This window comes from Crocuta crocuta, unplaced genomic scaffold, assembly GCF_008692635.1.
Source record: "Crocuta crocuta isolate KB4526 unplaced genomic scaffold, BGI_CrCroc_1.0 scaffold256, whole genome shotgun sequence".
NCBI classification, from domain to species: domain Eukaryota; kingdom Metazoa; phylum Chordata; class Mammalia; order Carnivora; family Hyaenidae; genus Crocuta; species Crocuta crocuta.
Window position 1 is genome coordinate 410,008 of NW_027530999.1, and position 11,826 is coordinate 421,833.

Sequence of the window (11,826 nt, forward strand, 5' to 3'; positions counted from 1 at the left end):
AACATATACTTCCTTTTCTCTTGAGTCAATACCTAGAAGTACATCGTCTGGTAGGTATTCTTTTTGTCTTTCCAGTCTTTCATTGGTTTTACTGAATTTTGTTTTGTTGCAAGGATTCTTTTTTTTTTTTTTTCCCAAATCACATTTATTTTATTTATTTATTTTTTTAATAGTTTATTGTCAAATTAGTTTCCACATAACACTCAGTGCTCATCCCCACAAGTGTCCTCCTCCATGCCCATCCCCCCCTCCCCCTGTTGCAAGGATTCTTGTTTCATCATTGGTCCTTTCTTTTTATAGCAGCCCGTTCTTGTTTTATGGATAGTTTTGGATCAATATTCTCTCATCTTTTAGGGATACTAGAATACTTTGGAAGTTCTCTTTTGTTCCATGCATTATTTTTGTATCTCCTAAGGTATGTTCTGTGTTTGCTAAGTTTGTTCTTTTCATTCATCCCGTTAACTTCCCAGAATGTCTGATAATCCTTGGCTTTCTGTTATATTTATTAACAAATGTTTAATTAATAATCATGGTGATTGATATAGTTAGCTAGTATGTGTGTCTTATGCAATTAGGTACATCTTTTTTTCCAGCTGGTCTCTCCTCTAAAGGGAGGGCTGCTTGTAGGTGCTGGACTACTCTGTCCCTTAGGGGTCACAAGGAGTTTTTCCCTTAAAAGGTTTATTTTGGTTGATAAAGCTTTATTTTCTTTATGGATGGAACTTTATTTTTTAATAACCTCCACTTTTCTGGGGTCCTGGAATTACATCATGCTCTTTTCTACTTTTCTCTCTAGCTCCAATGTACAATGTTAGGAACTCTGGTAATTTGGGAGGTTATCATTGGAGCAAAAATAATTCCTGTATACTTTGAGGTGTTGAGAGTGGCCCAGATGTTCTGTAGGCAATCCTTTTATTAATTACCTTAATAAATGGCCTCAGAGATCATTCTTGCTCTTTTTCTTATTTCTGGGCTTGAATTTTCTACACACTTCTTTGGTGAAACATGGCTCTTTTTTTAAAAAGAAAAATTTAAATATTTATTTTAGAGAGACACAGAGCCTGAGCAGGGGAGGGGCAGAGAGGGAGAGACAGAATCCAAAGTAGGCTCCAAGCTCTGAGCTGTCAGCAGAGCCCGATGTGGGGCTCAAACCCATGAACCACAGATCATGACCTAACCCAAAGTCAGATGCTTAACCAACTGAGCCATCCAGGCACCCCAGTGAAACGGCTCTTATTTCCCCTGCCAATCATGTCCCATTTGTTTCTCAGTTTTTTCATGGATTCATGACAAAAATATGTGTCTTTCTTATTCCCAGAGCTGTGGTGAGTTTTTTCCCTTTTTATTCTTTTCCATTTTGGGAAGGAGGAGAGATATACTTGTGCTCAGTCCACCGTCTTAAACTGGAAGGCCAGTCATATAAAGGATGAGTATTTTTTGATAATACAACAGTAGTACTGTTACTACAAAACTATAACTTCTGTCACTTAATATATTTTACCACCAACTTTAAGAGTAGAAAAACTGGTAGGTTGAAGATTTCTGTTCACCACAGTTGGATGGTATACCTTCATGAGGTTGTAGTAGGCAAATGAGTCATTCTTCATGTTGCCATGCGTATATTAGCATTGTATTATTATAAAACAAGTTTTAAAAAGTTCATAAAATAGGAATTTGCTGGAATAAAAGGAAAAAATAATCAGCAGAAAAATATTCTAAATCTTGGGAGACAATTCTTCCTGGGTTTGTCATTTTTTGGTATGCCTTGCAAGGAAAGACACTAACTTTCCTATTCTGGACTATCTTTAAAATTTTTTGGTAAAAAACATAAAATTTACCATCTTAACCATTTTTAAGTGTACAGTTTTGTACTTAATATATACTTAATATTCACATTGTTATAATAGATCTTCAGAACTCTTTCATTTTCTGAAACTGGAACTCTATATGCTCTACATGCTAAGCTTCCATTTCCTCCTCCCATAAGCCCTGGGTAACCACCATTTTTTCTGTCTATGAATTTGATTGCTTTAGACTTTTCATATAAATGGAATCATGTAGCATGCTATCCTGAGGCTGTGATGTGATACTATGGTTTTGATTTACATTAAACTATCTTTAAAAAATATTTGGATAGCAAATAGCTTCAGAAGCTAGAGGCAGTATCCTCCCTCTGGAGTAAAGATTGGATATATTTGCTTAGTTTCCATTAAATTATTTGGCTTACCTAGCTTGAGGTTTCTCAGCTATGATGTAAACCTGTGGTATGTGTAGCATCCATTTGAGCCCCTTCTCACCTGCATGGGATTTCAAGAGCACTGAAAGCAGGAATTTCATGCTGCTTGGTATGCCATAAATGATAAAATCCTTTTTCTCTGACCTAGGAATCTTGTCTTCTGCCAACATCCGTGAAACTATGGCAGGCTAACTAACATCTTAGCTTTCAAATAGGGTAAAGCCTGAGACCCCTCCCACTAATTATAAACTGAAAAGGGAGAACATGTTTAACCTGTTGGAATTCAGTAGTAGTAATACAAATGTCATATATAAGAACACTGTAGTCCTTTTAAAAAAAGCATGTTATTTGTTTTTCAGTGTTTAATTTTTTTCTTTCCACATTAGCGCTGAGTTTCATGAGAGGTTAAGTAAAATTGATAAGCTGAAGAACAGGTATGAAATCCTTACTGTTGTTATGCTGCCTCCTGAAGGAGAAGAGGAGAGAACACAGGCCTATTATGTAATAAAGGTAATCTTAATGAATTCATAGTTGTGATAAAGTGAAGTATATATTTTTTGCTTCACTTTGTTAAAAACCAAAATGTCATTTTCTCTTTTTTGCCATGTAATTTCAAATTTCTGTCACTCTCATAGCTACTTATACTCGATTAGAGCTGTAAAACAGTAGCTGTTAGGTAGAGATACTGAAGGTATTATTTTTATAAATAATATAAAAATTTGACCTCGAGTTCATGAGGTCAAAGAGAGGTCTGGATGACTTGGATCCTTTTTTTTTTTTGCTATCATTTGTGTCATGTCATTTTCTCTCATTTACTCAAGATTTATAATCGGCTTTATCCTGAGACCTGCATGTCTTTAATAAATACTCATGTAACAACCTGTTCAACAGCTCAGGCTCCAAGCTTTGCTTACCCAAAGCTATCTGCTCATATGGCTATATCCTAGACTATATCATCACCTGTAGCTACACTACCTATGAAATCTTATTCTCTAGTTTACCACTGCAGCTCTGGTAAGGCGGATATCAGAGAGGAAGAGGGCTCCTTTGCCTTCATGTTAGATGCGAGACAGACAGGTCAGGTGAATCTGCTCTGTTCTGATGTTTGAGAGTTGTCTGCCATTTCATGGTTATCTTTACCTAGTAACCCATAAGGAGATATGGAGAAGTGATCAGGAATTGGATGCATTTCCTTTCTGAGTAGTGCTATATACATCTTCCCCATGTAGAAAATACCCTGAACAGGTGTGATTTACTTTACACAGAGGCCTGGGAAGTTACTCAAGACACTAAAAGAGAGTGGAAAATTTAACTTTAATTCATTTTTCCTCTATCATACACTGATAGGAATGGGGACATCTCCCAATTCACACCTTTATAGAGGATGGCCCTTGTGGATGGATGTTCCCTTTCCTTTGACTTGTACTTAATCTTCCAAGTTTCCTTCTATAGCCCTTCTTTGAGTGTGCCCTTAACACATGCACGGAGTAGGATAATGCCTGCCACTCTACCTCAGCAAATCCCACCTTTATGAGAAAGGAGTCCCAGCTATCAAACCATTCTTGTAACTACTCATCAGTCTGTATTACTTGAGGCTTTTGCCCTATACTAATGAGACTTTCCTCTTCTCCCGTTCTGAAAATTCCTGAGGGGTGAAGGCTAGGCTCTACTCTGTTCAGTGTTGAGAAGCAGGTAGATGTTGCAATTCCAGTTGTTTGCTTGTAACAAGGGCTGTGATGAGTCACCTAAACGCACTGGTGTTAAGAGTGCCTCTGTCCATATTTTGGTTCTTTCATTAAGTAAATGATCTTGAATAAGTTATTTAATCATTTGAGGGGCTTAGTTCCCTCACTTGCAAAATAAGGATATTATTAATTTTATCGTGAGAAGTAAATGAAGAAATATGTGTAAAGTCCTTAAACAGTGTCTGGAGTAAAAGGAGTCCTCAGTAAATTAGCTGTCATTATTTTTATTGCTGTGATGGTGGTGGTGGTGATAATGCATCCACTTTTCAGGAAAACAGGCACATTTTTTGAGGAAGAGTATTATGTTTTCTGCTCACAGTGAAGTTGCTAGATAAATGTCACTATAAAGGGTATATAAGATGAATTGAGATGATCAGTTACCGTTCCAATTTCCTAATGCCATTCTTCACTTTCCATCCACTCCATGGTCCACAGCTTGCCACGTTATTCCATGTTTCATTGCATAGCATATTTAAATGTTTTAACACTTCACTTGTGCCAGATATATTAAAATGAAACTTTATTTCTTTGTAACTAAACTCCATGTGTCTTACACAGTCAAGGAAACAGCTCAAATCTGACCACAATTTAATGAAACTATTAGAAAATGAAATTACTAGAACATGCTTTAAAATGCTGAAAGAATAAAAAAATTCATTCTAATATCAAATTTTTAATTTATGGTAAAAGGTATATACTCTGATTTTATTTTTAATTTTTTTTAACATTTTGGGATTGCTTATTCTAGCTCTGTGAAGAATGCTCATGCTATTTTGATAGGGACTGCATTGAAAGTGTTTATTGTGCTGGGTGGTTTCGATATTTTAATCGTATTTGTTCTTCCAATCCACAAGTATGTAATGTTTTTCCATTTCTGTGTGTCTTCAATTTCTTTCAGAAATCTGTAGTTTCCACGGTATGTATCTTTTACCTCTTTGGTTAGTTTTATACCTATGTATCTTACGGTTTTTGGGGCACTTGTAAACGGGATTGATGCTTTGATATCGCTTTCTGCTGCCTCATTATTGGCATATGAAAATGAAAGTGATTTCTGTACATTGATTGTATACCCTGTGAAGTTGCTGAATTCATGTATCAATTCTAGCAGTTTTGGGGTGGAGTGTTATGAGTTTTTCATGTATTGTGTCACCTGCAAGAGTGAAAGTTTCCTTCCTTGCTAATTTGGATGCTTTTTACTTCTTTTTGTTGTTTAAGTGCTGAGGCCTGGACTTCCAGTACTATGCTGAGCACTAGTGGTGAAGAGTGGACATTCTTGATCTTAGGAAGAAAGCTCTCAGTTTTTCTCCACTGGGGAGGATACTAGCTGTGGGCCTTTTATATACGGCTTTTATGATGTTTGGGTACCTTGTATCCCTCCTTTCTTGAGGGTTTTTTATCAAGAAGTGATGGTGTATATTGTCAAATCTTCTGTCTGAACCCACTGAAAGGATCATATGGATCTTATCCTTTCTTTTATTAATGTGGTGTTTCACTTAATTGGTGAACATTGAACCAGCCTTGCAGCCCAGGAATAAATCCGACTTGATGATGGCAGAGAATTCTTTTGATACAGTGTTGAACTCAATTTGCTGGTATCTCTTGATAAGTTTTGCATCCAGTTTCATCAGGCATATTAGCCTGTAATTCTCGTTTTCAGTGGGGTCTTTGGTTTTGGAATCAAGGTAGTGCTGGCTTCATAAAATGAGTTTGGAAGCTGTTTTTCCATTTCTATTTTTGGGAAATGTTTGAGGAGAACTGGTCTTCTTTAAATATCTGGTATAATTCCGCTGGGAAGTCATCTGACCAAGGACTCTTATTTGTTGGGAGATTGTGGATAACTGATTGAATTTCTTTGCTGGTTATGGGCCAATTCAAATTTTCTATTTCTTCTTGTTTGATTTTGGTAGCAAAAATCCTTTATATAGCAAGGTTGACATTCAGAATAGGAGGAGAGATAAAGTGATCATCTTTCCTAAAGGAGACGATACCTTGTAAGAGCGGTGGTGGCATAGACTGCATCTTTGCCCGAGCCCTGTCCTGCAGTCTGGTCAGCAGGATGGCTGGCTGGCTGGCAGCCAGCTGGCGGGTCTGTTAGAGATGGAGTCACAGCGAACCACTGCTGGCCTTCCTACCAGCGGCAATACCGCTCCTGGGCCTGGTCACATTGGCTGTTGCCTCTAATCTCTGATTTAGAACCAAATAGGATCATGGAGTTTTTAGAAGTTTAAGGTGTATATGGAATTAGAACAGGAAATATATATAAATGTACAAATTCTGCCCCTTTGACAAATAAAGAAACTGAACTTGGAGAAGAAAAGTGAATTATTTAAGATTAAATAATTATTAAATGTTAATTTAACTCACTTGTGAGAAATCCTACAGCTAAAACCTAGCTGTTTTGATTCATTCTAGCTTTATCCCACTACAGTATTTTTCAAATAAAAATCTTGCCAATTCTATATTCAATGTACAGGGATTACAATTTATCTAAGACTTTTTTTTTGCTAAGCTATATTTTTTAATATGTACTATTTACTACAAAAATATGTGTAACATATTTTGAAGCATAATAAATACAAGTGAAAATGTTAAGAGTTAAAGAATTATCAATCATTTTTTAAATGACCACTTTCTGGTTTAAATACACATACCTAGGGATTGAACAAATTAACAAATTATTAGTTGATTTTGATTAAAGATGTCTTTTGGCACACGCACGCACGAACTATCCCTGTCAACCTTTAATGAGAGAGATTCTTGAAACTTTTTGGATTCAACTCTAGACACCCTAGCCCAGTGACAGAGTTAAGCTGGAAAAAGTTACTCAGTATGTCCACTACTGAGGAATTTTTGTTTTTCAGCAATTTATAGACTGCATTTCCTCCCAGCCACATTTAGCAATTATCTTTCTCTAATTTTTAAAATGTGGTAAAATATACATATAATTGGCCGTTGTAACAATTTTTAAATGTGCAGTTCAGTGGTATTAGGTACATTCCCACTGTTGTGCAAACACCACCAACATCCATCTCCAGAATTTTTTCATCTTCCCAAACTAAAACTCTCTACCCATTAAACAGAGTCACCATTTTCCCCTCCCCTCAACCCCTGGCAACCATCATGCTACCTTCTGTCTGTGAATCTGACTACAGTAGGCACTTCATGTAAGTAGAATCATGCAGTATTTCTTTTAAAAATATGGAGTGCTTCACAAATTTGCACGTTATTCTTATGCAAGTGTCACGCTAACTTTTTCTATTTCTGAGTTTAGTATGTGCTGTTGGAGTGAGTGCTCAGATTTTAGTGTTACTTAACTGTTAAAAGATGTTGAAATCCTGGGTTGGAAATAATAAGCATTTACTTTCCTAAGTGTACCTTGCTTACCACTTTTATCCCTAAGACTTAAAATGAGAAAGTATTCCTAAACCTCTTTCGGGCTAGAAACATACATACTCCTAACTGAATATCTAGTCTGAAGCCAACTCCAAGTTAACCCTATCTCTTCTCACTAAAGTTTATACCTGGTTAACTTTCTGGTAATTTTTGTTTAAAGTCTTTAATGTAAACTTTGGTTAGTTGCTACACTTCCATCACAGTTTGTATCCTATGTGCTATATTTTGAAGGTCTTGGGGATTTAGTCTTCTACTCTATATCAAGTACAAGAAATAAATGCTTGATGCTGCTTGTAGGCCCCAAGGTAAATTGGTATTGTGAGTAAACTATTTCTTGCCCTGAAAACAGACATTCTCCCCCATAATAAATAATTTTATTTAGTCAGTTCTATTTTGTATTTCATAGGCTGCTCAAGAAAAAGAAGAACTTCAAAGGGAAGGTGACAGTTTGGATGCTAAGATCAACAAAGCTGAAAAAGAAATCTATGCTCTAGGAAACACCTTGCAAGTGCTGAGAAGTTGCAACAACAATTACAAACAGTCTTTTAAAAAAGTGACTCCATCTAGTATGTGGGAGTTACTAAAATTTTTTATGAATATATGCAGTTAAAGTTTTAGCTATTTATTTTAAAAAGAAGAACACTGTGAGGCAAGGAAAACAAAAATGTACCATCTTTGATGGAGTCATAAAAACTAATCACCTTCCCCCTTTAAAATAAGGGCTAAGGTGTTATTTCCATTATAGTTCTAGTGATACTCAATATCACTTCTCTAGGGAATTTCAAATGTGAAGAAAATTGCAGCACATTGGCTGCTCTATGTTGACAAAACAAGAATGGCTACTACATGACCAAATTGTTTTTCACTAAGTAGACAAAGAATTTAACCTATTACAAAAAATGTTAGAAGTTTAATATATAGAATACTTGAAGCTTGCTTTCTACACAATTATGTTAAGAATTTAAACTAAGATTTCTCTAATTCTAGGTGATGAGTATGAACTAAAAATCCAACTAGAAGAACAAAAAAGAGCTATTGATGAAAAATACAGATACAAACAAAGACAAATCAGGGAACTACAGGAAGATATCCAGGTAAATTCTACAGGCTTTGGTAATAAGTCCTTTGTAAAAGTTAACTGTCATTATTATTAGAGCTACTGTCTCGTTATCTTGTACAAAGAAGACAATTATTTTAGATAGTAAAAGTCTCATTTAAATGAGAAAAAAGTGACCAAAGAATTAAATAAATTAATTAAAATCACAATACTAAGCACAGGATGGACTGCTGATAATGATTTATTAATTAGCTGATGAATTTATAGCTGGTTATCTCTTAACTTTAATAAATTTTTATTTCGTTTAATTCCTTAAAGATCACCTTAAAGATTGCTACTTAAATACAATTTGAAAGATAAAAATAATCTGGTAGAACACAGTTAGTAAACCACATTACTGAAAGAGAAAACAATGTGCTTGGTAAAGCAAGCTTTATATAAAACAAATGAATTTTAAATTAAATGAATACTTGAAAATTGGCAAGTTGTAAGTTATTGATTCTAACCAGTAAGTACGTTAACACTTTATTTTCTGCAGAGCATGGAAAATACTTTAGAAGTTATAGAACATTTAACAAATAACGTCCAAGAAAAATTATCAGAGAAGCAGGCTTTTTCATCACAGCTAAATCGAGAAACCGAAGAGCAGAAGCCAAAATTAGAGAGAGTAACTAAACAGGTATTGCTGTCTTTTTAAAAACTGACCTGTCATATTTGTATTTTTTGGAGTTCCAAATGGTAACTCCAGATCCTCCTTCATCCATCCATCAAAATATATTAAGTTCTGGAAAACAGGTTTAAATAATAATTGACTACTATTGACCAACAGTGTGCAAAACTCACCAAGGAAATCCGACTTTTGAAAGACACAAAAGATGAAACACTAGAAGAACAAGACATCAAACTTCGTGAAGTGAAACAGTTCCACAAGACCATTGATGAAATGCTAGTCAATGTCACAGAAGAAAATGCTGACATCCGTATTATCCTTCAAACATATTTTCAGCAGGTAATAACCACCTTCTAGTTAAAAATATTTTTTGAATACTTCATGAAATACAGTTTCTGGCACTTATCGTAAAGTGAAGTCTAAAAATATTCTTCTGAAAATGCAATGGTACTAATGATTGCTGTTGAATATTCTTCCAGAATGGTTTAGAACTACCTACAGCTGGTAGGAAAGGCAGTCGCCAGAGTTCTAGATCTACTTCACAGACTTCACTGTTATCAGCAAGGTAAGTGGATGGTTAGAAACCATCTCATTAATAACCCTCTATCCTGTGCAGAGACAGAGCCATTGGAACTGCCCTTGCTGTCCTTACCCTTACCCACCTTTGTAGGTCAGTGTCACATATGCAGAAAAAGCCAGCAGAGTAAGACTCTTTCCTTCTGATTTCTGTCTGATGTCAGTTCCTATTAGAGCAATGGAGTGCTTTGGGACTACCAGCTACTTCGGTATGATAACAGAATGAAATTCTGCAGGTTACATCTTGCATTGTCAACCCTGAGTGGGAGAATTTTTTAAACCACAAAAAGGCAACTTATATGTACAAACATATGGAGTATGATTTTTATAATTAAAACCACATTATACATTTTTAAGTAGTCAGAATTATACTTTGTTTTTGCTGCTTTATTTTCCAACAAGAAAATGATTCTTTACTTCGGCAGTTTAGTTTTATCCAGAATTCTATCAAGTAGATAGATGTTTCACCAACACTCTTGTACTTTGCTGACAAAATGAAATTAATGATAATCCTAATTTTAAAATTTCTAATCTCCTACACTCAGTAGCTATTTGCTTTTCATTAGTCCCCATAGAGTTTTCAGAAAAAGGGAACATCAGAAAACATTATGTTTAAGTAAAACAAAACTGTTTCTAAACATGGGAAGCAGTCACCTGAACATTGCTGTACTTTCATATTTTTAAAACTTAGCATTTCAGAATTCTATAGCTAGTTATGCTTTTCAAATGACCCCCCCGCCTTTATCCTGTCAATAGGGCTCTCATTTTCTTATCTTAAATTACATAACCTATTATTATAGTTATTCTTGCCAGCACCCAAATTCCCATAGCTCTCTTCTTTTATCTTTCACACTTAATGATTGTTGCAAAACTTTTAATGCTTAATGGTTCCACTTCTAAAATGATTATAGTTGAAAATATTTTTCTCAGATTTGTTGAACTAGTTGAAACTCTATATTCTTACCTTTTTTCTTTAATTCTTTTAAGGGTTATGCTTTTAAAATTTAGTAGTACTATTAAGAATATATATACTTTCTGATCTCTTTATTTTCTTGGGGGGATTATGGTATCATTTGCTATTAGTGAGAGGGTCTCTACTAAATTAAAATTTTGCTTTTTGTTCCCTCTCTAGATCATCCAGAAGTACAAGTACTTCTGCTTCTCAGACTTCGGTTAAAGTATTAGAGCTGAACTTCCCAGACTCTTCTCCAGGAACTAGCAACGGAAGTAATAGGCCAACAAGTGCTACCAATATCTCCAGTAATGATAAAAACAAAAAGGGCCGCAAATAAACATTTTTAATCTCTTTTATAGAAGCTGTAAACACAAAAAAATCTTTTAAAATAATGACTCTCCCCTATGCTTTTGGGTGCTGTGTAATGTTATGATCGAGGCCTACTGAAATCGTGTTTAGAAATACGTAATGACTAGACAAAAGTTTTATCCAGTGAAAGATGTGACAGCTGATGGTTAAAAAAAAAAAAAAAGTCAAGCAATTTAGGTCCAAATAAGTCAAAGAAACATTTAATTTTCTTAGCTTTTGCCATACTGTTTTCTTCAAAGGAAAGCAGCAATAGCAGATTCTTAACAAGGCCACATGTTCTATAAGCATATAGAGAAAATTATGTTTTTCACTGTTCTTTTGATATTTGTTACATTATTAAATAGTTTACTTCATTATTTCACGCTAGCCACGAAACTACACTCAATTCTAATATAACACAATCTTTCTGGCCATTTATGAAGATTCACTGTCTATGAATAGTTTATAACACTAAAATTCTCACTTACCCTAAAAAATCCTGAAATTAAATTTTCTTTATTCAAAGAAACAGGTTTTTGGACTTCTGGGGGAGAAGTCTGTTAGTGTTTTCTTTTGATATGATTCTAAAACTTAACCAAAAAAAATATAGCATTCCCCACCGTCCGCACCCCCCCAAAGAAAACAATGAATAGGAAAAAAGCACTGTGTCAATAAAAATGCAGTCTAATTTCCTAGAAATTACTCAACTCTGATCTTGAAAGAAGTCAAACACATTAAACATTTTACTCTCAAGATACAACCAAGCATAAAGAATAAGAATGTATTTTAAGACTTTTTTCCCCTAAGACTTTCTTGATTTAGTAAACAAAGAGAGCTAGGGGTGAT

At 34.9% G+C, this 11,826-nt stretch overlaps 1 protein-coding gene across 1 annotated transcript in view; it reads left to right on the forward strand.

Annotated features, from left to right (window-relative positions):
- The window catches only part of CCDC39 (coiled-coil domain 39 molecular ruler complex subunit), a 45,457-nt gene extending 34,206 nt beyond the window's left edge, over positions 1 to 11,251 (forward strand). Inside the window, exons 14-20 of the mRNA XM_077770563.1 lie at positions 2,623 to 2,746; positions 7,781 to 7,940; positions 8,362 to 8,468; positions 8,970 to 9,110; positions 9,261 to 9,440; positions 9,581 to 9,666; positions 10,810 to 11,251. Of these exons, the coding sequence (XP_077626689.1) occupies positions 2,623 to 2,746; positions 7,781 to 7,940; positions 8,362 to 8,468; positions 8,970 to 9,110; positions 9,261 to 9,440; positions 9,581 to 9,666; positions 10,810 to 10,969 (958 nt within the window). The 3' untranslated portion in view covers positions 10,970 to 11,251. The remainder of the gene's footprint in view (positions 1 to 2,622; positions 2,747 to 7,780; positions 7,941 to 8,361; positions 8,469 to 8,969; positions 9,111 to 9,260; positions 9,441 to 9,580; positions 9,667 to 10,809) is intronic.
- Positions 11,252 to 11,826: the final 575 nt, after the last annotated feature.